The sequence below is a fragment of the Carica papaya genome, chromosome 9, assembly GCF_054855325.1.
Source record: "Carica papaya isolate Zhongbai chromosome 9, ASM5485532v1, whole genome shotgun sequence".
Classification (NCBI taxonomy): domain Eukaryota; kingdom Viridiplantae; phylum Streptophyta; class Magnoliopsida; order Brassicales; family Caricaceae; genus Carica; species Carica papaya.
Genome location: NC_142317.1, coordinates 3,119,024 through 3,145,823, shown reverse-complemented (window position 1 = coordinate 3,145,823; position 26,800 = coordinate 3,119,024). Strand labels below are relative to the sequence as shown.

At 36.5% G+C, this 26,800-nt stretch overlaps 4 protein-coding genes across 4 annotated transcripts; all 4 read right to left on the bottom strand.

Annotated features, from left to right (window-relative positions):
• Nucleotides 1-279: 279 nt before the first annotated feature.
• LOC110823176 (extra-large guanine nucleotide-binding protein 3-like) lies at nucleotides 280-7,937 on the bottom strand. Its single transcript, XM_022053500.2, has 8 exons — nucleotides 6,741-7,937; nucleotides 6,486-6,623; nucleotides 4,747-4,851; nucleotides 4,450-4,632; nucleotides 4,057-4,231; nucleotides 2,985-3,229; nucleotides 1,247-1,416; nucleotides 280-1,124 (listed from the first exon to the last, which is right to left on the bottom strand). Exons 1-8 carry the CDS (start codon nucleotides 7,761-7,763, stop codon nucleotides 542-544), a joined length of 2,622 nt encoding a protein of 873 aa, XP_021909192.1. The 5' UTR covers nucleotides 7,764-7,937; the 3' UTR covers nucleotides 280-541.
• Nucleotides 7,938-11,677: 3,740 nt separating this feature from the next.
• On the bottom strand, nucleotides 11,678-13,865 carry LOC148239730 (uncharacterized). The gene is made up of 2 exons (XM_088211553.1): nucleotides 13,623-13,865; nucleotides 11,678-11,785 (listed from the first exon to the last, which is right to left on the bottom strand). The coding sequence occupies exons 1-2, from the start codon at nucleotides 13,863-13,865 to the stop codon at nucleotides 11,678-11,680; spliced, it is 351 nt and encodes a 116-aa protein (XP_088067679.1).
• Nucleotides 13,866-17,856: 3,991 nt separating this feature from the next.
• On the bottom strand, nucleotides 17,857-19,261 carry LOC110823489 (putative F-box protein PP2-B12). Its single transcript, XM_022053882.2, has 3 exons — nucleotides 18,925-19,261; nucleotides 18,630-18,748; nucleotides 17,857-18,531 (listed from the first exon to the last, which is right to left on the bottom strand). The coding sequence occupies exons 1-3, from the start codon at nucleotides 19,225-19,227 to the stop codon at nucleotides 18,072-18,074; spliced, it is 882 nt and encodes a 293-aa protein (XP_021909574.1). The 5' UTR covers nucleotides 19,228-19,261; the 3' UTR covers nucleotides 17,857-18,071.
• A 1,026-nt stretch (nucleotides 19,262-20,287) lies between these two features.
• On the bottom strand, nucleotides 20,288-21,691 carry LOC110823488 (putative F-box protein PP2-B12). Its single transcript, XM_022053881.2, has 3 exons — nucleotides 21,332-21,691; nucleotides 21,037-21,155; nucleotides 20,288-20,938 (listed from the first exon to the last, which is right to left on the bottom strand). The coding sequence occupies exons 1-3, from the start codon at nucleotides 21,632-21,634 to the stop codon at nucleotides 20,449-20,451; spliced, it is 912 nt and encodes a 303-aa protein (XP_021909573.1). The 5' UTR covers nucleotides 21,635-21,691; the 3' UTR covers nucleotides 20,288-20,448.
• Nucleotides 21,692-26,800: the final 5,109 nt, after the last annotated feature.

Sequence of the window (26,800 nt, the reverse complement as noted above, 5' to 3'; positions counted from 1 at the left end):
GACAAAAAACATGTAAAGCTATCATTTTGTTGCGTAATTATTGCTACCCACATCGTGTAAAGCATCATTGGAGCACTATAAATATATATATATACATATATAGAGTATGATATTCATAAACTAATTTGGTTTAGATTATAAATAGGAAAACATTAAAAAAACATACACAATAATATTAGTGAGATAAGACTTGGTAAGGTAAAGTAATATAAAGTTTTTTGAAGATACATTTTTAACATACCTCATAAAATATTAAAATAGTTATTCAAACTTCCTGACTTGCAATCTCAAAATGACATGTTTATTTATGTTGAACAGATGTTGTATCTATACACATGGAAAAATCACCCTCCAAAAAAAAAAAAAAAAAAAAATTGAAAACTCACATATCTGAACCAATTAATCATTAAACCTCGACATTAATCCAAAGTTTGAATTCAAACCCTAGAATGAACTCAATTCTCAAAAGTTAGATGTCACCAACATTGAACCTGCCCCCAGGAACCAGCGCTATACAGGGGCGGGCGCATAGAGAGTTTACTCATTCCTGCCTAATATACGGGGAGGAACTCACTTCCGTACTGTAAAATGAATCGTCCCCAGCAATATCATACATGTTTTCATCCTTCTCTTCATCCCACTTCAGCACCTCCCTTATGTACTTGAAAGCCTCGTCCACAGATGCACGCACTCGAGCTCGGGTCTGCCAGACAAACAACTTTTGGCGAGTTATTGAAGAATAAAGCTCCTTGAATTTCATTGCTATGTAAAAATATGCTTGCTGTGCCAGATTCTGGTTATTTTGGTTGGGCTTCAGAGGGCTGAATTCCTTGAACCAGTCACAACTGGATAGTGGCACCCGGTTTACCTTCTCTTCGAAACTATCGTATTTGTTCAGCAAAAGCACAAATGGGGTGTCCTGGAAACACGGATGCTTCACAAGACCCTCAAACATATCTCTGCTTGCCAGCATTTTGTTGGAAACAAAACCATTACCCTGCACGTATGTCTGGTCATAATCACTCAAGGCAACACAGAATATCACTGCCCTAACATCTTCAAACATTGCCAGCCATTTGCAGCCATCATGCAATCCCTTGGAATTTATGCGTATTAGCTGGTACCTACAGCAAAAGGGAAATCATCAACAAACATATAATAGATTGTCCTTGGTATCACCAAGAAAAACCATGGCTACATGCTGGTGAGGACACAGTTAAAGGAAAAAGGAGAAAGGTATAGTTACTTGGTTAAAGGAGGCGGGCACTCCGAATTCTCATTGAATAATTCTGACATGGGGCTTCTGTCATCAAAGCAGAAATCAACAAAAGCAAGACCATTGCTTGGAGTGACTCCCTCAGCATATAGAATATCCTTCTCAGAAGGCTCATACTCATTGCTTGATATATCAACAGCCTGAATGAAACAATACAAAATAAAAAAGCTGGCAGAGGATATCCTTATCTGAGAGTTCAATGCTAGGGAATAACACAGAATACTTCCTCCGCATTCCCCAAATACGATCCCTTAACCCTTAAAAAGAAATAGAAAATAGCAATAACAAGCAAAAAAATAAAAAAGACAATCCTGCCTGATCTAGTAGTTTTATATTTCTGAAACTTGAAACAAAAATATCAAAAGATGCTAGCCAACCTGCTAAAGTTGGCAAAACCTAATATTGAATCTCACCCTAACCAATGATTCAGAAACTATTGGAAGAATCCACTTTTGAACGTAAAATGTAACATAGCCCATGCCCTCACCTGCTCTAATCAACTTACAAATCAATTTGTAAATGGTACAAGAGCAACCTGAACTTCCAACTGAGTCTTAGCTATTGAATGAATGACAAATAAAATATTGTATGTAGATAAAGACAATCTATAATAAATAAGAGATCGGTATTTCATGCTTGACTGTTGTCCTTGTGTTTGAGTTTTCGCTGGAGCTTTTAATGGATATACTAGATCTAAATAAATCCAACTTGTTAGATATTGCATTTTACCTAATTTGTTCATACATGTGTATGCAGAATGAGCATAAACTCTTACGTTGCATTTGGCTCAGACCTATTCCATTCTCATCCCATTTTTGATACCTAGAAGTTTAATATAATTTACATATTTCAATCATAATTAAACATCTTCATTTATCTCTTCAATTTACAACTATAGATTTTGTATTTCCAACTGTCAAGGAGATAATTACAAAAACACCTAACTTAAATTGTAGACTGAATTAATTTGGAATCAGATACTATTTTTATTCAATTTTTTATTCTATTTTTGTCATATTCTTTATTCCATATAATTGAAATTTGAAGAAAACTCAATACTATTTCTTTTTTTTTTTTTTTTAAAGAAATACTATTTCTTTTAATTTTAGTAACTAATATGTTAACAATACATGGTCCTAAGCAATTTGAGGTAAAAATTAAGAAAATAACCCCTACAAGTAATTACCAAATTTTCAAATGGTCCTAAGAAATAATAGCAATAATAATAGATTCCATATGCTGGTAAATATTGCATGCTCTTAGATTTTCAACCGAAAAAAAAAATTCCCTTTGAGAGAGAGATCGATCTATTTGACAAAAGTATTCTGATAGGATTTTTCTCTTAAGGGTTTTTTGTTTTCGCTTGACAAGTTGTCACTCCATCAAATATGTACATATTAAAAAGGAGATCTCTATCTTCTCATTCTTAAAAGACGTATCACATTCTTCCAAATAAGAGGACGTGATAAGACAATAACTCAAGAAAGCAGAAATTCTGGAACCTAAAAACCACTTGTTAACTCAATAACAAGCAAAAGCACAATCCGAATACGAAATTTTGAAGACCTTCACACTTAGGTTGAAGCATATTTGGCTTCAAAATTTACCCATATGTAGCAGATGAAAGATACAATAAAAAGAAATAAAAGGAGACAGCAGTAGAGTATATGATTGTAGTGGAAGCAGGAGAAAGATTTCAGATATGTACCTGATCTAAGAAATATTTGGCAACATCGGGGAGGTTATGCAACTCCTCTCTTCTCTTATAGGTTTCCTGTATGGCAGGAGCCTTCCAGACCTCATCCACTACAGGTGCATATTCACGCGTTGCTGCAGGAAAGAATGCATCCAAGTCTCCGGTAGCCATAATATCCAGTAACCAATCAGAGAAGTGCTTGAACCTTTGGTTAATTGAATAGATGCATTGCTTATCTCCATCATCTTCCGTTTCATCTGATTTGTATTGCAATCAGTTAAAAATACAAAGCTCTAGAAAATTGAATAGACATCCAAAATGTCTATTCAATTTATTTATTCGCAAGCACTATGCGATATCTCTCATTGTTCTCAGTGCATATCATGATTTAGTTCATAGGCTGGTTAGAGAGAGGAAAAGGAGCAACCAGGGCAGATGTGCTAGGAGAAGAAAAAGAGAAGCAACCAAGAAAAGGTAGTAACTTTAAACTTATGTGACCACATGATGTCCCCTTAGATCTATGAAAAAAAAAAAGCAGGACTTTTCCTGGAGGCAAAAAAGTGGAACAAAAAGAGAGGAAGCAGCAGGAAGCCACTTCCATCTTTTGGGAGGGAAAAGAACATGAGGAAATATCCACAGTTGGTTAGCCGTTCTTTTCATTGTAGTCTTCCTCTTCAAAGAAGACAGTAGTGAGAAGTAGGAAACTATAATGAACAGTGACCTCCTAAGCTTCTAGGGTAGAGTTATCTTAAAAAATTCTGAAAGGAGACATCAATACTACAATATAATCAAAAGAGGCATACAGACTTAACTCCATCAAAGGGAGGCTGAGGTTCCATAATCGCATAAGTAAGCTTACCAGCATTACTTTTTTTGAAATAATTGCTTGATTGAAATAATTACCAGCAATACAATCTATGCATAGATTATAAATAATTCTCAGTTACTATTATATAGAACTAGAGAAATAACCTATGGTCTAAATTTGCAGCACAAAGCCAACTAATTGCTTGATGAACAAAAAAGTAAAATGCTAATACAGAATGGGAACATTGAACAACAAAGGAAAATAAGAAGACAGTACCTGAGGCAGAGCCCTCACCATCCATAATAGTTCTGCTCTCCGCCAAAGCCTCCTCTTCAAATCTTTCTCGTCCTTCAAGCAATATGCTAAGGTATCTGTACATGTTACTTTGTATCATAAGCTTGAGATTCTGAAGTTCTTCTGGAGTGAACTTGTTCCCATATAAAAACTTGACCTAGTTGGTGCAAGAACAGAAAATATTACAGACTCATTAAGTGAATGGTGATATACAAGGGTGATATACAAAGGAAACATTGTCAAGTATATTCAAAGAATCAAAGTTAACAGCCTAACATTAGAAATTTCTAGTAAGGTTATCAAGTATCTGAAGTCTGTGCTTGTAACATCACAAAGATGTGAATTCTATGTAAGAGCAGTGAAGCAGGAAAATACCTGCTTGAAGAGAGTGCTAGTCCCAGATCCTTCCAGTCCAAATAGAAGAAGCTTCTGAACCCTTCCCTGTTCCAAATACTCAGCCATTGACCTGCTTGAAAAAGCAGTTGGATCTTCTTTTGACCCAGAGGTTGCAGGTGGTACAGGCAATGAAAATAAGGAGCAAATGAAACGAGTAGACACCTGCCTACCAAAAATTAAACTGCAACTGAATAAAAATCCAATATAAAACAGTTTATTCACATGCCAAATTAAAATTGGAAGAACATATTTAGCATTATGAGGTTGTAGGACAACCTTTCCCCATATGTTCCCCCTAATGTTGTTTTGACCTTCTTCCTCGTAAGATCCATCATCATACACCCAAAAATGAGTATCTCGTGGGCACTGGACATTGGCCAGCTGAAAGAGGCAAAAAGAAAGTCGAATTTTAAAACTCAAAAACTTACAACATATAAAAAATCACCCAACTTCATCATCTTCTTTTGGGAATAAAAGAATCTTTATTAAAGAGAAAGGGATGAATGAGAAGGATAGTAGAAAATATACTTCAACCACAAGAAAAGAAAACCTAAAAAATGCAAAGATGAAAGCAAAATGCCTTAAGACAAAATAATGATTCAATCCCTTGGCAAAGTAGATAAAGGCATCCCCTCACATTCAAGTTGGATATTGAGCTAAAGATGGCCACAAGCAACAAAGTTATAAAAAATTGATAATGAAAAAAAAGAAATGCAAGTTAATGCTTAAAATATAGACTCATAGCCAATCACCTCCAAGCAGGATATTGAGCTTAACAAGTGATATCAACCCAAATGATGTGTGGAAGTTTAATTTTGAGGAACAGGAGTATTAACCAATACTTAATACGTGGACTCAACTTCAAGGAGAGAGAACAGCCTCATATTAAACAACAGAGTGCAAGCCAAAAGGACATTGATAGCTTTACACAATGATAGAATGGATAGAGTGAAAAAGTGAAGTCTTACACAATGGTTCAAAGGCCAAAATGGATAGAATGAAAAAGTGAAGGCTTTACACAATGGTTTAAAGTCCAAAAATGGATAAAAATAAAATAGTGGATGAGGCTCATGAGCACAACATAGGCAAATCGATGCGAATAGTAATAATAGGGGGTGAGATTGCCAAAGTTTAAACTCAACCCATGTTCTCTGACATACGAGAAGATTGTGCTTGGTAGTTGTTATACGAAAGCTCAAGTAGATAGAAATTATCTGCCTCTATCATTATTTACGTTCTAACATGTTGGACACGTGCATGCATTAGGATATAAATTCAGACACAAGCAAGATTTTACTAAAAAAGCGCAATTTTAGCCAACAAACAGGTGACTAATATGGTAGAGGAGAGGCTAGACTGCTTATGCTGACGTTTTCTAAAGTAATTTAGTCAAGTAAACATTTATTGCAAAGTTTAATTTGATAGAATTAACCAGTTATACAACATGATCTGCATCATTCTTCATGACTTCTATGCAAAGAACAAACATTTGAATATAACCAGTAAGTTGTTAAATGAAGCAGCAACAACTTGCAACGCACATTTAAATGTATAACAAATGAAAAACAGAAAAGGAAAAAGAAAAAAGATGATGCAGAAAATGGGTTAAGCATCAGATAAATGTATCACAAGTGAGACACACGTATTACCAACTCCTGTATCATCAACATAACAAAATCCAGAACAGAGGATTGAATGTAAATGGATTAATAATCTAATACTGCCAAAAGTTCTAACAAAGTTTTCACATAGCATCACGAAGCCTGTTGCTTGTTCTTTCAAGTAGTACCAATTACTATTTTGAGACATTTAAATTTATCACCAAATAAGCTTTTGGAGGGTGGATGTAAGCAATTCTAACTAGCCATTAATGGCTTTAGACCTTTCCAACTCCATCAGATTAACAAATGTGGTGTTTGCAGATTATCGCTTCCTGTAATTTACCATATGGGTAAGATAGATAATTGTGAAAGCTAAAAATAGAATAAGTAACAAAGAAAGAAATGAATAATTACCTTGAGCATTCTAAGTTCAATCTTAGTGATTTCACGGCCATTTATGTACACCTTTGTGTTGCCATTGCTGGCATCAACCCGAAGCTTGCCCCCAACATTCAGTTTGGAACTGATAATCTTATCAGGCTTCTCTCCCTCCTGAAATTCAATTTAAAAGCACAAAGTTCAGGAAGAGAAATAGCAACATAGCAGAATAGAAATGAAGATCAAAAGTATAATTCCACATTTGAACAAAATAGAGCGTATTGTTTTCACCTTTCCCCACAGTCCAGAATCCTTATCGTACCAATACCTGCCGGGCTTTAGCTTCTGGGGAGGCAACGGACAGCCTAAAATCTCTGACAGCTCATCTTGCCTCAGTTGCCTCCCATTCACAATCAACTGCTCCGGCCTCAGCTGATTGGCGGGGCATTCCCTCTCCGCCTTCATTATCTGTCTGACCTCCAATGGACTACACAATCTCGACAAAAGCCTTGAGCACTTTCCCAGACTAGACCTCTTGGACTCGTCAATGGGCTGGCCGATGCAGCCAACGCATTTCCTGCCCTCAGGCATCGATCCCATGGCCTTAAGCAAACAATTGCTACAGTACCTTGCATCGCAAACCAAACACCATTCCTTCTCCCTCAGCCTGTTCCCTTTCCCACACCTACTGCACACTCCTCGTATCTTCTTCTTGGTCTTCTTCTTCTTTGATTCGTTTTCTTCTCCACTCCTCTGAGGCGCCACTGGCGATCCAATAGCATCACTCGATAGCGCTGCCGATGAAGAGTATCCGTCATCTTCGGACTCTGAATCCCTCGGCGTCCTGAATGTCACAACGTTCGTCCTCTTGTCCTCATCAAAAGCCAAAGCAGAAGGGTTTGGAGCCGATTCGGCAGCTGAAGAGATCGGTTCCTCTTCCAACCCACCCCCGATTACACAATTTCCCTGCTTTGACAAGTCAGACTGAGCTCTCCAAACGGGAGTACAACGCGAACCTCTAACTGGACATCCATTATTGACAGGACTAAACCTCGAGACCCTACAGACAATGGGCGCGGCAACGGGAATCGAGGAAGGAATATCGGACACAGAAACCATGGAGGAGGTACGAATGGAAAGAGAGTCCAATTCCAGTGGATCGACCGTGGGGACCTCGTAGGGCACGGGCGGACCTTCGTACTCCACAGCAATGGAGTAATCAAGCTGCTCTTCGTCTGGTAACGGCGCACCGGCCGGTAGCATTTTCCTCAGCGTATCTTCCCAGCTTTTCTCATCTCCACTTTCTGCCGCCATCAGGAGCCCCGGCGTCTGTTTGGCTACCGAGAAACTGAAGGACAAAAGAAATTAAACTTTGTGAAGTGAAACGAGTTTTTTGCTGTGGGGAAGAGAGGGAGAGAGAGAGAGAGAGAGAGAGAGAAGGGGTCCGAACGAGGGACTTGGCGAAAAGTAGAATTGAGGCGTTAGAGAGAGAGGTCAGCGGTTATCTGCACTAGTTCGGTTACGGGTTTCTAGATGGGCGGCCGTGATTCCGTTAAATTTGACGTCAGTGACGGCTCAGAGTGAGAGAAATGTTAACGTAACCCAAGAAAAAAACGTGGATTTGGTGCAATCTAAAAGGAACAAAAGGTAATGAATTGACACGTGTCCTGTAGACGTTTGGTTTTCATTCCTTGGAATTTTGACGAATGGTTGAGGCAGTCAAAATTCTCTCCCATTTTTATTTTTATCCTCTCGTCTAAAACGCGCAAACTGAAAATTTTTTATATATGAAACGCAGCCTTGATTAATTCCCCTGGCATTCATTTACGCTGCTTGTTTCATCAAGAAAAATCAAAAGGAGTTGAATTGAATATTAATGTAGTAGTAGCATATTAGTTCCACATTTTGATTTTCCAGAAGACGTATAAACATTTTCTAACTTTTTTACCCTCTAATGTTTACTGATCATAAAAATAAAATTGTTATGGTTTGATTTTCGACTCCAAAACAAGCAAGATCGGGATTGATTCTCGTCAAAAAGATTCTATGCTCGAGTTAGTTTGAGTGTCGAATGATAAAGGGACAAAAAGAGAAATATATTTTTTTTTTACGATACATACTTTATACTTTTAAAAATTCATTGAAATGGTAAGAGATTTACATTATATAAAAAATATTACAAATTTTTTAATAACTTTATTTCTTTCCACGACAGTGAATGCAAGGTAGAATTGATTTATAATTTATGAAAAAATATATCACGAGTTAAATTAAATTTTTTTTTCATGATTTAATAAGATATTTATTGAAATATAACAAAGTCGTTAGATGGTATTGCAAGAACGTCAAGAATTATGTTATGTATGATTTTAATTAACATAAATATTTAATTGTCTCATATACTATTTATTTTTATACAATTATTCTAATAAACTTTACTTTTTTATTTTGTTTTAAATGAGCATCCAACACTAGATTTCAGTTTACTTATGTACCTCATGGTCACTTGATGGCAACTTTTTAAGTTTCTCTTTTAATCTCTAATCAATTGTAATAAAAATTTAAGTCTGTTTAAAAGATAATATCACATAAAAATTAACTTAAATAACATATTTACTTTGTCAACTCTAATGAAACTTTTTATGTACCAATTCCAGAATTTTAAAAGAGATAAATCATAAATTAAGTACGGAAACAAAATAATTAGTTGGGGTTTACATTTCTTGCACAATAACTTAAAGTACTAAATAGTATTACGGAAATTGCCTTTTTGAAGGAAATACAAAAAATTAAAGAAATAAATGGAAAATAAATAAAACTGGCATTCTACTCGCAATTATTTTGTGGATCGGGCTCTGAATCCTAGTTCTCTTGATCTGAAATTGTTAAATAAAGAATGAGGTATATTAATTCAGTAAAAATATAATGCTACTCACCAACACATAAATGAAGGTTGGTAGAAAAATCAAAATAACTAATAGAACTCTTAATTAAGTAAATTCATTTATCATAAACAAAATCTTTTACCATCTACTTACCGCAGCGAGATTTACAAAATAATTTGTAGAGATAATAACATAACACAGATCATAATTTATGCGCGGGAGCGAATATGGAACGTCAGATCGCGGGTACCGGATCGCCTGCGTGGCACCGTGTCAGCGTCCCTCGCAACGCGACGCGCTTCGTTTCGTCGGAGCTATTGACTGGGCGTCCTACATGGTATAATTTTTTTAAATTGTGTTTTAACCATCAATTTCTAAATTTTCTTTCAAAAATATTTTCACAACCTAAATTTTAACTCATTTTTCCCAAAATTATTTTTAATTTCATCATCTATCAAATTTATTTCATTTTTATCCTAAATTAAAATTAAAAAAATTAAAAAATTATATTTATAAATTAATTTAAATTACATTAAAATTAATTTGGGTATTACAACTCTTCCCCTCTTAAAAGAAATTTGGTCCTCAAATTTGTCTCTCTCACTCTCAATCAAACAGTTGGGGATATTGGGCTATGAAGTTTGATTCTAGCTCCCATGTTGCCTCTCTCGGTGTGTGATTCTACTATAAGACCTTAACAAAGAAACTTTTTCGGTTGCAGAGTAATCTGCTCTTTCGGTCCACAATATTGATCGATACTTTCTCGTATGACAGATCCTCATGGAGTAAAAGAGGCTCGTGGGCCAAAACGCGAGAGAGGTCCGGATTGTACTTACATAGTATGGACACATGAAACACATTATGGACTCTGAAAAGTTCAGGAGGCAGTGTCAATCTGTAGGTAGCGGTATTAATTCTGTCTAAGATTTTAAATGACCCAATAAATCAGGAATTTAGTTTCCATCTCTTGCCAAACCTACTGATTTTCTTGAAATTAGTGACCTTAAAGAACACCCGATCACCTTTTCCAAATTCTAAATCTCTCATCCGGGTGTCTGCATAACTCTTTTATCTGCTCTGAGCCGTCTAAATCTTTTTCCTAATCTTAATTATTTTGATTGTAGTCTCCTCTACAAGATCTGACCCGAATATTTTTCTATCACCCACTTCTTCCCAACAAGTTAGTGATATGCATGGGCAGTCATACAATGCCTCGTACAGAGCCATACCAATACTTGTTTGATAGTTGTTGCTATAAGTGAACTCTATCAGGAGTAGATGGTCATTTCAATGGTCCCCAAAGTCAAGAACACAAGCTCGGATCATATCCTCAAATGTGCAGATTGTCCTTTCTAATTGTCCATCGGTCTGAGAGTGGAATGCAGTACTAATGGACAGTTTCATTCCCATGGCTTGCTGAAAGCTAGAGCAGAACCGAAAAGTGAACCTGGAGTCCCTGTCGGAAACTACTGTCACTGGCACTCCATGTAATCTGACTATCTTCCGGATATACATGCTTGCTAACTTATCCAAGTGATCGATCATCCTGATGGCAAAGAAGTGGAAAGATTTGGTAAGTTGGTCAATAATTATCCAGATAGCATCATGTCTTAAGCGTGCCCTAGGCAATCCTGTCATGAAATCCATTGTGATATGTTCTCACTTCCACTCCGAAATTGGTAATGGCTGAAGTAGCCCACCTGTACGTTAATGTTCTGCCTTGACCTGCTGACATACCAAACACTTATAAACAAAATCAGCTACATCTCTTTTCATTTCGTTCCACCAAAATTAGTGTCACATACTTTGATACATCTTAGTATTTCTAGGATGCATGGCAAACCTTAAGCTATGGGCCTCTGTCATGATGTCTTTTTTTAACTCACTGTCACCTGCAACACACACTCTGTCTTAGAATCTGAGCAACCCATCAGCAAAGACTCAAAATTCTGAATTAACTCACTGTTCTGCATCTTTCTTGAGGGCTGCTAGGGTGGAATCGGCGGCCTGAGCTTCTTTTATTCTCTGGATTAACTCAAGTTGAACAGTCAGGTGGTCCAAACACGTGACTATCTTCAGATCCTAAAACTGTACCTGTTGTGCAGCCTCTATCTGTTTGCATTCTGAAATCATCAAATAAGCTAATGTACCTACACTTTTCTTGTTGAGTGTGTCGAGTACCACGTTACCCTTATCTGGGTGATACAAGATATTGTAATCATAGTTCTTGAGGAGTTCTATCCATATTCTCTTATGCATATTGAGATCCTTTTGAGTGAATACATGTTTCAAGCTCTTATGATCTATATAGATATGAAAGGTCTCCTCATATAAATAATTGCGTCAAGTCTTTAAGGCATGGATAATTGCGACAAGTTCTAAGTCGTGGGTGAGGTAGTTTTTCTCATAACTCTTCAATTGCTTGGACTCATAGGCTATGACCTTCTCATGCTGCATCAAAACACAACCTAACCCTAAGTAGGAGACATCACTATAAACTATATATCCACCTGATCCGCTCGGCAAGGCCAACAAAAGTGTGGTAGTCAACCATTTTTTTAGTTATGAAAAACTTCTTTCACAGTTCTCGTTACACTCAAACTTGACGTTATACTTTGTGAGTCAAGTCAGAGGAGCAGCTAGGCTAGAAAATCCTTTCACAAACCTGCGGTAATAACCTGTCATCCCTAAAAAGTTACGGATTTCTTTAACCGAGGTCAATTTTTCACAACTGAGCACTGCTTCAACTTTTTCGGGGTTCACTAATACTCCATCCTTTGATATGATGTGTCTTAGGAAGGTAGTCTGCTCAAGTCAAAACTCACACTTACTCAACTTTGCATATAATTTATTCTCTCTAAGAACCTTCAAAACCTAGGTCAAATGGTGAGCGTGTTCATCTCTACTTTTTGAATAAACCAAGATATCATCAATGAACATAATGATAAATTGATCCAGAAATTATCTGAAAACCCTGTTCATCAAGTCCATGAAGATGACTGGAGTGTTGATTAGTTCAAATAGCATGACCAAGAACTCATAGTGTCCGTATTTGGTTTGAAAGACTGTTTTAAGAATGTCTTCTGCCATAATCTTTACCTGATGGTAACATAAACGTAGGTCTATCTTGGAGAAGACTTGGGCACCCTACAACTGATCAAAGAGGTCATCGATCATAGGGATGAGGTACTTGTTCTTAATTGTGACCCTGTTTAGACCTCTATAGTCAATACATAACTTAAACGTCCCATCTCCCTTTCTTACAAATGTGATTCCGGCACCCCAAGGGGACAAACTATGTCGAATGAATTTACTGTCCTGCAATTCAATGATTTGTTTTCTCAGTTCTTCCATCTCAACACGACTTATGCGATAAGGAGTAACCGAAATAGGTTGGGTGCCTAGTTGAAGGTTTATGGTAAATTTGATTTCTCTGTCCACTAGCAGTCCAGGTCGTTCATCCGGAAACACATCTGGAAAATCTTGAACTACCAAAATCTCTTGAATACAAATTTCTTTCTTGGGTTTGCCTAGTTAGAGAAAATAATTGGATTAAAGTACTTGATAATAAGAAAATTTGCCATGAAGGAAACAAATGTTAAAGGATTTTATTAATTTATAAATGACTCCTCATTAGGATGAGTTAAGTACAACCTTCTTGCTAAAACAATCTACAGTTGTGTGATACGCCGCTAGCTAGTTTATTCATAAAATTATATTTAAGTCCCTCATATCAATTTCTATTAGGTTCACACTCAATTTTTTATCTACTATATCTATGACACAGGCTTTGTACACAATCTCCCCCGATAGTATCTTACTCCCAAGAGTAGACACAAACAACACAGAATCAAACTTTTCAAGTAATACATTTAATTTTGATGTAAAAAATATGTGAAATAAATGAATGCGATGCATCAATATCAATCAAAACATTAGCAAGATGGTTACAAATAGTGCACATATTATGTACCATGTCTGGGCTGGCTTCTGCATCCTATTGAGTGAGGTTGTAAGCCCATCTCTATATAGGAGATCTAGCTTAGTTCTGGTTCCTCGGGTACTCCCCTGCATAATATTGGGCGCTACCACATATGCGGCAGGTGTTGTTGAGGCGATAGCAGGGTCGGTCCCCATGATCCTTGCCTCAGTGCTGACAGGTCTTACTGCATCCTACTGCTGGAACGTGAGGGGGAGCCTGAGTCATCAGCCTGGGTCTCTTATTTTGTTGAATAGGTGCAGTAGGTGCTGGTCTGTAATATGGAGCCGAGTGCCTAAGGTTCCCTACTGCTGGAGGGAATGTGCGAAGGTTCCTCTCCACTAACTGTGTCTCAGCCAGAGCAGCCGAATAAGTATTGAACTTGAGCACATACAATTGCTGTTTGATCTCAGGACAGAGACCCCACTCGAACCTTCTAGTCTTTCTACCTTTATCCATCATGCTCTCAAGGGAATACCAGCCCAACTCTAGGAATTTGCGAGCATATTCTGATACAATCATGTCCCCCTGGACCAAGTGTGCAAACTCCATCTCATTCAGATGTTGGAGATACTCTGAAAGGTACTATACATGAAAGGTCATTAGGAACTGTTCATAAGTGACTGGAACAGACATGGTGGCTTGTTTGAGTTGCCACCAGCGGCCTGCTTTTCCCACCAGCATGTAGGTAGTAAGGATGACTTTCTTCTGTTCGGGAATCATCCCAAGCGTCGTGAAGGCCTTCTTTATATCAGCTAACCAGTACTCGGCCTCTTCAAATAAAAATCCCCCTATAAAAGTAGATGAATTTAGTCTTTTATACCTTTCAATGTACCTTGGGTCCATCATGGGAGGAACCGGGTCCCGTGGAAGAGGAGTTGAACTGTGCTGCGGGTGGACTTGATGGTCCCGCGGTGGTACTAGATGATACAATAGAGGCACCAGATTGCATTGTGGTGGTGCTGGGTGATGCGGTTGAGGCACCGAGCCATACTGTGGTGGTGTCGTGTGGTACTGTGGTTGAGGCACCAAATCATACTATGGTGGTGCCGAGGGGTACTGTAGATGAGCAGGGTCGTACTAGAGTGGCTCGAGATCGTCTCATTGCAAGGGTGGCTCAACCTATGGCAGTGGAGAGGGTCAGGTAGCTCCCTCATTTCCTCCCGGGTCTGCTGGGTAGCAATGAGTCTTTTCAGCATCTCAAATAACCGGTCAACATCATCTCTAAATGAACCCTCCTAGGCTGTTTTAGTGGGGGTCTTCTTCTCCTCATCTATCTGCACCTGCATTTCATAAAGAACGGTTGAGTGATAATTCAATGTTTTTTGTGTTTCCTAAGGATTTTGTGTAAGAAATAGGTCTGAAGAACGAGGCTCTGATACCAACTGTAGCGACCTTGGAATTCTAAAGAAAATAAATCATAAATTAAGTACAGAAGCGAAATAATTAATTAGGGTTTACATTCATTACATAATAACTTAAAGTACCAAATAAGTGCTACATGAATTACACTTTTGAAGAAAATACAAAAAATTAAAGAAATAAACAGAAAATAAATAAAACTAGCATCCTATTCGCAACCCTCTTGTGGATCAGGCTTTAGATCCTGATCCTCTTGATCTGAAATGGTTAAATAACGAATGAGGTACACTACCCCAGTAAGAATATCACACTACTCACCGACACAAAAATAAAGGTTGGTAGAAAAATCAAAACAACTAATGGAGCTCTTAATTAAACAAATTTATTTATCATAAATAAAATCTTTTACCATCTACTTACTGTAGCGAGATTTACAAAACAATTTATAGAGATAATAACATAACATAGATCATGATTTTATATGTAATTGATTGGAATAACAATTTTATCCTTTATCAGCTTACTGGTATTTATGTGGGTTCATAGGGATGTCCCAATAACTTGTGAACCCTTTTCTTTAATATTTTTAATTAACGGGTCATCCCCATACCTCGTTTGGTATGAACACCAAACTACTAAACCTCAATACCTCATCCAATATGAGGGTGAAACGGGTTGTTCTCATACCTCGTCCGACATGAGCACTAAATTACCAAACCTTGATACTCCATCCGGTATGAGATAATGTTCATGGTAGAGTTTTCTATGGACCCGGTCCGTCCACCATCTCTCAAGATATTCAGTAAAGTTGTCGTTTCATCTATTTACTTAATCGCGCAAATTTTCATTTTCCTTTAATCTCTATTTTTTTTCACAATTCAAACGTAAACACGTAAAATAAATAATACACGCATTCAAAAATATAAAATCGATCAATCAGATACTATCATGCATTTAAACTGTAAAATCAATCAACAAAATCAACAGTGAATAATTTTTAATTTTGGCTCCATTAGTAAACCATAATTAATTATAGATATTTTTAAATTGCACAAAACACCGTATTATTGTTAATTTGACTTCAATTTCATAATAGAGAATATGGTGAGAGATTCTTACTCAATTTGATGCCCAAAAAACTAACTTGTTGACTATGCCTATTGGCGATCCCCACATTCCCTGAATTTTTCTTTGGAGATTAAAACGCGCAACAAGTAAGGGACCTCGGTTGTTAAGGAACCTCGGTTGGTCAAAAAAAATAAAAAATCGAAACTCACCAGCGGTGGGGTCCTCAGGTGCGGCGGCTCTACCGACTCACTTTTGCTGTTAGGTGTTTTTCTTCAGTCAACCTGTAGAGAAGAAAATGGTGATTACAATGGTTAAAAAATTATGCAAAATGAAAATCGGGAAAGGCTCATCGAATGCAGTTTTTGTAATTTTTTGTGGCGGTGCCGCTGGACTTTACCCGTGGTTTTCAGCTAATCTGTCCGTCTTTTTACTCCGATTTGGCCATGTGGGTGTTTAAAATTGAATTTCGAGCAAATGATAAATTCTAGGGTTAGGGTTAAGGTTTGTTGTGAAGAGGGTTATTTATATCCGTATCCATTTAATCTGGACCGTCCATCGCGTTTAATCTAGACCATCCGATCGCGATTAAATAGAGAGTGAATCTGAACCGTTCATCGCGATCTAATATGAACTATTCGATTATGTTTAAATAAGAAGTAGATTTTGACCGTTGATTGCATTTAAATCTGACCGTTTGATCGCGTTTGGGGAGGGAAAGCATCCGGGGCCGTCTGTGCACGCGGGAGCAAATCTATACCGTCCTATCGCGGGCACGCGGATCACCAGTGTGGCTTCCTGCGTGGCACTATGTCAGCGTCCCTCGCCACGCGACGCACTCTGGTTCGTCAAGTCTGCTGACTGGGTGTCCTACATAACACAATTTTTTTAAATTATGTTTTGACCTCTAGTTTCCGAATTTTCTTTTAAAAATACATTCAGAACCCAAAATTTAACCCTTTTTTTTTCAAAATTATTTTCAATTGTATATTCCATCAAATTTTTTATTTTTTATTTTTACACTAAATTAAAAATAAAAAATTAAAAAATTATATTTATAAATTAATTTAAATTACATTAAAATTAATTTAGATATTACATTTTATTTCCCTTATATTCCCCTCTTTTTCTTTGCTTGCAATTTCTTCTCCTAATTCAAAAGTTTTAATCGTCTCCGATAAGAACTACAACTATTCCTTGAATCAGTTCTTTATCAAATCTCACTATGTTCTTTCTTCAACTTCAATACTAAAAAAAAAAAAAAAAAAAAACCCTACAAATTCGATAACAAACCTTAACAAACTTCCAATCTCTGTTCTCTTTCCATCTCCCTCTTTTATCACTTCTTAGTTTAGAATGATAACAAGGAAAAAAATAATTAGTCTCAATTTTTTTCTTTCTACACTAACCACTTAGAAGAACTCACAAGCTTGAGTCTGCCCTTATTCTTCTTCCTCAATATCTTCTTCGTTTTTTTCTCTCTGTCTCTTCTCGTCTATAATCAAGCTATCCAAATAAATTCTAACAGTGTGAGAAATTTGTCTAAAAAACTAAAGTTGCGGATAAACCTAAATTGTAACATTTATAGAAAAATAAAGAGTTAGATTCATAAGTCACTAAAGAAAGAAATTTGTGTTATGCGTGCACAATGATCTTACCAGCATAGCAACCATGTATCTATCACTCGGGCGAGCTATTATTATTAGCTAATTTTTTAACTGATTGTTGAACTAGTAAATCAAAATTATCACCGATTCAATTATTGATCAGAGTTTAGTAATTACCACTTTGAATTTTTATAAATATTCCTAATAATGGTTCTTAATCTCCATCAACACAAATGTAATAATTCAATATACTTCTATTTTCCTTTGCTACAAGGAATGTAAGATACTTTAATGCATGAACCATTTAATCTATACACACACACACACACACACACATATATATATATTAAAAGGAGAGAGTACATTAAAACTAAACTCCGTTCGTTCTCCAAACACGATGGCTCGTTGGAGTAGCCAATGAGTCAGAACATTATGGTGAAACAACTCATTGATCTGTACAATGAAGTAAACCTATATTACTCTCGAAGCTCTGTAAAACAACAAACCCATTAAGTAAAAAGAATTGTTCATAATCCAAAACATCCCTTAGCAGCACAGAAGTTCCAAGTATAAAAATCAAAGTAAAACCCAGATGCTTCATTTTTGTAGACAGAAAGGCAAGCTCTCGAAAGAATCCTGCTTGAGGCTAATATGATGTAAGGCAAAAATGGAGACTATATGATCCTACCCCATCTAGTTATGCAGAAATAAAAAAACTATTTATTTAAGTATCAGTAAAAAAATGTCTGCCACTAACACAATTATCTAGGTCTTTTTGGGGCCTGATGTGGATCCCATGAACAACAACACCGCCTTTCCAACGGCCTCCCGACGTCTCCAAAGCATAAATCTCCAATTCGTCATCGTCGTCTCCATCTCCACCGTGATAATATTCACCCAACTCAACCTCCATTTGCTTCTCAAAATCTATCTGGTATCTTGGGTAACATCCTTCGCCATATTGATGTTCTGTTTCCAGATAAACACCTCTCTCCGGGATCTCGCTGCCGGCGACTCCAACTCCGGCTTGTAAAGGCGGGCTACTATCAAATCCATGATATTCTGGTCTTATCTGGTACACAAGATAGATTGCGTACTTCGTATTTGGAGACAGTAACCGAGTTTTGATCTTACCACGAATTTCAAGCCAACACACACTCAAAAGCTCCGCAACTTCTGCAAATCTGTTTGTAGAAATGGGCATTATGAGATCCCTCAGCTGAAAATGTAACCAAATAGAACTGAAAGAACTTCAAAATCAGAAGATGATGATGAGAGAGACCTGGCCCCAGGAAAAGAACCCCACCGCCAGTACTCTGGAGAAGATCCCCATATAATCGTCAGAGATCTGGGAGACAACATGTAACACTTCTTTCCGCTTTGTTTTTCCAATGAAAAACTCTATTCAACAACGAGATTATCAACCAAACAAGATCCCCAAATTAAAGAATCAGGTTATTCGAGAAATTTGTAAAATGAAAATTTCATAAATTCAAACAAGTAGAAGCTTCTGGACTCCTACCGAATGAATCAACAGGAATCGGACAAACTATTTGAGACGACGAAAAGAGATTTACCTTCTCGCCATGTTCCATTAGGACGGGATTATCGCAGAGACTGAGATAGATCTCTTTCTTTGAGCGATGAAGCAGTGATTCAGGAATCATCGTCTCGTAACCAGATGGCAGAAACCTCTCCCAAACGGCGTCGGATTCGGCCGCCGATTTGTACACCTTCGCTACCAACGATAATATACAAGTATCTTTAGGAGTCGTCAAAGAGAGAACGCCGGCGATGCATCCTTCTGGTAGGGCAGAAAAGTCCACCGCCTGACCGTCGCCGCTGCAACCGCCATCGTCTCCCCCTTTATTACTCGCCATTTAGTCCTTCTCTTAAGCACAGACACGCACGCCCATATATATACACATACGTGTATACACACACGTATGTAGCTAAGCAGCAACAAGGCAGGAAGCTTCATCGCTAAGATAGCGATGGCAAATTGGTAATTCGCATTTAAACCGACTTATTTTAGCGCCATTTTAGTTTTATGTTTTAAATTAAAAATTGTCTGTTATAAGAGGGTATATATCTACACCAATAGTAAATTTTGATTCAATACAATCTAAATTCTCTCGCTCGGTTAATAATATATTTAACCTTTTACATAACAAATAATATTTATATTTAGACACTATATTTTAAAATTATTAATGTATCTATCCCGTGAATAATTAATTACCGTATTAATTATTTTTAAAAATATTGTTAATATAATTATCACGGAACTTGCATGATTCTAACATTATTTTCAATTTTTTTTTTACTTATTTATTGTCATTTTAAATTATTAATTCAATTTTATATTCTGTTACATTAATATTTATTAAAATATTATTATTTTATTTAAATATTTACGATAAAAAAATAATAAATTTTTTTTTTAATAGATTTTAAAAGAAGAAATAAAACTAGAATGTTATTATACATCTATTATTAAACTTACCCCACTTAATAATATTAATTTTATTTTGAAACAAAGTTATTGAATGAGTAAATCAACACTTTTTAAAATATATTTTGTAATATACTTTATTTATTGAATTATACGAAACATTTTATCAGATAGTTATATTATATTAATCTACCCTTATTTGATTATTGTTGAAGAATATATTGGGAGGGAGGTTTATAAAAAAATATAGAAGAACAAGGTGTTGGTAGATTCGTAAGTCACCAATAAAAGAAATTCGTGTTGTTCATAGCTATTATATGAGCTAATTTTTGTATTTATACATTTTTTAATTCATTGTTGAACTAGTAAATCAATATTGTCATTATTTTTTAATTCATTGTTGATACTTTAATGCATGAACCCATTTAATTTATACTAATTTCCATGTCAAGATATATATATATATATATATATATACATATAGATTATTAAAAGGAGATAGTACCTTAAAAACTACACTCGGTCTGTTTTCCCAACAGGATGCGGCTAGTTGAGAGTAACAAATGAACCAAAACATCATGGTGAAACAAGTCATGGATCTGTGCACTCTAATATTAAAATAACAACTTGAAAATATTTTTTCAAACTATCTCTTCAAGTTATAATCAGAAACTAACCGTCCGCGAGCAAAATCGCTGAAAGCAAAATCCGAATCACCTGGGTGTTGTCTAGGCCTGATGTGGATCCCATGAACAACAACTCCACATTTCCAATGGCCTCCCGTCGTCTCCAAAACATAAATCTCCAATTCCTCATCGTCGTCTCCATCTCTTACGTGATAATAGTCACCCAACTCAACCTCCATTTTGTTGTCAAAATCTATCTGGTAATTTGGGTAACATCCATCGCCAAAATGATGTTCTTCATCAAGAAAAGCAATTCTCTCCTGGATCCACCCGCCGGAGACTCCAACTCCGACTTTAAAATACGGGCTAATATCAAACCCGTAATAGTCTGGTCTTAACTGGAACACAAGATAGATTTCGTACATCGTATTTGGAGACAGTAATCGAGTTTTGATCTTACCACGAATTTCAAGCCAACACACACCCAAAAGCTCCGCAACTTCTGCAAATCTGTTTGTAGAAATCGGTATTATGAGATCCCTCGGTTGGAATTGTAACCAAATAGAATTGAAAAAACCTCAAGATCAGAAAAAGATGGCGAGAGAGACCTGGCCCCAGGAAAAGAACCCCACCGCCAGTACTTTGGAGTAGATCCCCATATAATCGTGAGAGATCTCGGAGACAACATGTAACACTTCTTTCCGCTACGTTTCTCCAATGACAAACTCTATTCAACAACGCGATTATCAACCAAACAAGATCTCCAAATTAAAGAATCAGGTCATTTGATAAATTTGTAAAATGAAAATTTCAGAAATTCAAACAAGTAGAAGCTCCTGGAGTCGTACCGAATGAATCAAAAGAAATTGGACAAACTATCTGGGACGATAAAAAGAGATTTACCTTATCGCCATCATCGATTAGGATGTAATTATCGCAGAGACTGAGATAGATCTCTTTCTTTGAGCGACGCAGCAGTGATTCAGGAATCATCGTCTCGTAACCAGACGGCAGGAACCTTTCCCAAACGGTGTCGGATTCGGCCGCCGATTGGTACATCTTCGATACCAGCGATAATCTACAAGTATCTTTAGGAGTCGTCAAGGAGAGGACGTTGGCAATGCATCCTTCTGGTAGAGCAGAAAAGACCACCGCCTCACCGTCACCGCTGCAACCGTCATCGCCTCCGCCTCTACTACTCGCCATTTAGTCCTCTCTAGAGTTTTGCCTCTGCCACACACGCACATATAGCTAAGCAGCAACAAGGCAGGAAGCTTAATGGCTAAGATAGCGATGGCAAATTGGTAATTCGCATTTAAACCGACTTATTTTAGCGCCATTTTAGTTTTATGTTTTAAATTAAAAATTGTCTGTTATAACAGGATGTATGTCAAGAGTAATTTATTCAATACAATATGTAGCCTAAACTTCTTCTAAGTAAATACTAATACATTTAATATCGTTTGACAAATTTTTATATAGGATAAAACCTATTCATTTATATATTATGTTTTAAAATTATTCATGTATGTGCTCGTTATCTTACTAATTAATTATCATATTAATTATTTTTAAAAATATTATTAGTATAATTGTCGCGTAAATGTTATATTTGTGATATTACTTTTAGTTTCTTAAATTAGGTGATTACTAAAATTATGAATCAAATAATTTTATTTAGTATAATATTTTATTTAAGTATTTAATAATTTTTTTAACTAAATATAATTAAAAATATTAATAACACTCCGAAAAAAATTCATTCATTCAAAAAAATATATAGATATATAAATGTCTTGACATATCAATAAAACAAATTACATATGCTAAATAAGTAAAAAAATCATAATGTATGTAGCATCTAATTAGAAACAATTAAGTACGTAAATCAGATAATTATTTACCAGGCTAGGGAGTGATCGTTGTATGTCAGTTATAAATGCAGTAAGACAGAAAGCGGAACTAAAATCCCAACCAGTGGGAACATGCCTAGGGGAAGCGAATCAGTAGTGAGATGGAGGTATGGTGGAACATACTGAATGTTCATTCATTCTATGTCTCTGTAGCAAATAGAAACGTTTCTGGTTCTTTGTCATTTGCTACCTCGACATGATTGAATTGTAAAACGAATTGAAAAAATTCTGTGGGATAAACTTGGTGATTGTAAATGCACAGGGAATGTTGGTTTTGAACGTAGTCATGAGTAGGGGGTGTAGTATGATGTGTCGGTTGGGAAAAACCTAGGGGTGTTAGCCTTGGAGGAATTTGCCTATAATAATGGTTACCATACTAGCATTGGCATGACCCCTTCTGAGACTCTTTATGGTAAGCCATGTAAGTCACCGGATTGCTGGGGTAGAGTTAGGGAAGTACGGTTGGTTGAGCCGAAGTTAATGAAAGGAACTATCGCAAAGGTGTCAGTGATATTGAAAAGTCTATAGGCAACACAAAGTAGAGAATTGCGGGAGAGATTTGAATTTTGAATTAGGGGATTGTGTGTTCCTCAAAGTGTCTCATATGGGGCATTCATTAAGGATTGGGAAGAAGGGGAAGCTGAGTCCCTGTTTCATGGGGCCTTTTGAGATGTTAAAAGAGGTGGGTATGGTTGTGTATAAGGCAACACTTTCTCCGCAGTAGGGTACGGTTTGCGATATAGTTTATGTCTTTATGCTACAAAAATATCAATCTGATTCGAAGCACGTTTTGTTCCATGAGTCGTTGTCGCTAGGAAAAGATTTGTCTATGAAGAAGAACTAGTTCGTGTCCTGGAACGACAAGAAAAGGAATTGAGAAATAGAGTAATACCTATCATGAAAGTACAGTGGCGACATCACATCAGTAGGAAAGCAACCTGAGAGTGAGGGACGAGATTAGGAACAACTAACCACAACTCCTTGAGGTGATATAGCAAAATTTAAGGGATTAAATTTCTTTTAAAAGGAGGGAAATAATGTAATAACTGAGAAAGGGAGAGATATATGTATATATATATATATAAGGAAATAAATATATGAATAAAATAAAAGGGAGAGGGAATAGTGAAATGGAGAGTGTAGAATAGATTAGTGGAAAGGAAATGGATGGCTAGGATTCGTGCAGATGGGGAGAGGGGATAGACGGCCATGATATGTGGTAGGTGGAGTATAAAAAGGGAAGAAAAGAAGGAAAAAAAAAGGAGAGAGAGGGAGACGAAAAAGTAAAAAAAAAAAAAACAGAGGGAAGAAAAAGAGAGAACGGGAAAAGGGAAGAAGGAAGTTGGCAATGGAAGATTTGAGAGAGGGAGAGAAGGAAAAGAAAAAAAAAGAAAAAAAAAAGAAAGAAAGACAGAGGAAAGAAAAAGGGAGAATGGGAAAAGGGAAGAAGGAAGTTGGCGATGGAAGATTCGAGAGAGAGGGAGGCCAGAGAGGGAAGGAACGAGAAGAGCGAGCGGGAGAAGGAGGAAAGCGACGGTGCAAGCTACGAAAGTGCGGAAAAATGAAGACCGAAGGTATGGTGAATTAAATATTGAATATAGGATGATGAAATATGAATTTGTTATGTAAATACTGAAAGAAGAAGTAAATAGTAAGAGAAATGGAAATGTGGAAGTAGTGACTTGATGAAATTATAAAGCGGAGGGTGATCACAGGTGGTAGAATAGTCAGTTGACGTTGGGAGCAAAGAGAGATAGAGGAAGCCGCAGTGGAAGGGACCGATAAGTACGGAGAGGAGCCGTCGAGACGGAGTGATGAGCTAGAACCGGAAGTAGAGGAAATGAGAAATGGGAGAGTGAAGGTAAGGTTTCGGTTATAGTGAGAGGAAGGAGAGAAAAAGAAGCAGAGGAAATGAGAAATGAAAGAGGGATGATGAGGTGTTAGTTATGGTTAGAGGATTGGGGACGGTGGTGAATGGGTGTAAGAGAATCTATGGGAGGAGAGGCAGTGTGCTGTGAGAGGTTGATGATGATAGATATAAGGGGGCAGGGATCCGAGGGACACATAAAGAGAAGAGCTGAGAGGGACAGAGAGTGGAATGGTTGGGAGGAGTGACGGTGATGAGTGAAATGCAGAGTGAGGTGAGTGGAAGGGGAGTTGAGGGACACAAAGAGAAGAGCCGAGAGGGACAGAGAGTGGAATGGTTGGAAGGAGTGATGGTGATAGAGAAATGCATAATGAAGGGAGTGGAAGGAAAAAGGGGATTGAGATGGAAGTTAGGGGGCTGTTAGCATGTGCATGTAGGGGTTACGTGTGTGAGTATTTGGTTTGGATATGTGTTTGTGTAGGTGCATTTGGTGTGTATGTGCATTTGTGTTAGTGTGTTTTGTGTGTATATGTGTGTGTGGGTGTGTATTGGGGTTTATTGTCAGAGAGTGGAATGGTTAGAAGGAGTGATAGTGATAGAGAAATGCAGAATGAAGGGAGTGGAAGGAAAAAGGGGATTACGATGGAAGTTAGGGGGCTATTAGCATGTGCATGTAGGGGTTGCGTGTGTGAGTATTTGGTTTGGATATGTGGTGTGTATGTGCATTTGTGTAGGTGTGTGTTGTGTGTATGTGTGTGTGTGGGTGTGTATTGGGGTTTATTGTCTAAACATGCTTATAGATCGGAGAACTGCATGATAAGGCTGATTGTTTGGTAATAATTGAGGTTGGAATGATAGGCGTGTGGGTTAGATATACGTCTGTGGGGCATATAGATTATGGACGGGGTGTAGTGATAATAGAGATGGTTAAGAGGGAGGGGGGGAGGGACGCCGATACTAGTTGTCGTCATTTAGAAATGGTAAGTCGATCGCCGATAGTGGTGATGACTGCGAGTTGTCAGGTTAGTGTCGGGTGGAGTCGCCGATGTTGGTGACGAAAGAAAACAATAAGGTTGTGTGTGTGAGTGGCTAGTTAGGGATAGAGCGATGGAAAAGTAAAGAGTGGTCGCCGATACAAGTGATAGATAGGGGTTACAATGTAGGTGAGTGGTCAGGGCAGGGCCGAGGGGAGAGTATCAGGGGGTGACCACACCTAGACGTGGTAGTACAATAGAGATAGATGCGTAGTATTGGGGTCGGGGGTAGGAAGGGAGCATGACCAAGGTAACGGGAAAAGAAATATAAGAGAATAGGTTTATAATTGGGTTTTCATACTATATTTGAAATTTAAATTCACTATACTGAGTTAGATGTACTCATTCTCTATTACTTGCAGATGAAGTAGGATTGGAGACTGGATTGGAGTTGCAGGTTTCCGAACCTAGCATATAGAGGAGATAGAACAGGGTTTACTACTGGTAGGACATGATAGTTATGTGGCTAGTAGGGGTGTAAACCATATGTAAAAACACGGGTTTATGTAATTCGTAAGTTATTATATTGATGTATTCACGGTTGAGAGTTTGTATAAGAACTGAAAAATTGGTTGCAATACGTTCTTGTAGGTGTGTAATTTATTTAAAATGGAACACGAGTGTTCTGTATGCTAATCTATTTGAGACAACGCCGCCGAAAGAAAAAAAAAAATGGGGCATTACATAATTAGACTTATTGTTCGCGCCAAAGTTATATTTATAACTATATAATTATTATAAATATAACGATCATTACCATTATAGTTCGTTAACATACTGTTAACTCTTAACTTATAAGATAATGCTATATAAAATATAATTAGACTAAATGTCTTATATATATATATTATAGTTTATAATTTACAAATGCCATATATATTATATATTTTAAACTTTCTTTTACACGTTTTCAACTTTCTTGTTATAGTAGTTGTTTTTAATTTTCTCTTGGCATATTAATTTGAAAATTATACTAATATTTTGTAAAAAAAAATAAAAGTAATAATTTAATTATTTTTTTAATGAAAAATATTTGAGATAATTATAAATATTAAAATAGTATATATTTAACACATCGTTAATAAAATTTAAACAGATAATATATCAAGATTATTGAGGTCAACTTATTATCTTAGACTTTTTATTTTATATAACCACTCATGAATTTATTTTTAATTTTGACATTTTTAATTTATTTTTTAAAATATGATTAAAGAATGAATGATTAAAAATAAAAAATAAAATATTTGAATATATTATATATATACCACCATAGGTTATAATGTACATTCTTACTTAAATTCAAACTCATAATTAAATGCTACTTGTTTAAAATATGTCTTTAAAATATGTACGCCACACTTGCCATTCTCACAAGTTGCTTTATGTTTTCACCAAAGTTTGAACTTGTGGCCATAACAAACAATTATTCCCACATGTTTATCTTTAAGCTTATATTGTAGTTGAATTTTTAATATTTCACATTGTAATTATTATATATAAAAAAATATAAAACATATATATAAGTACTTCAAATATTTTAATTTAGGAAAAATGG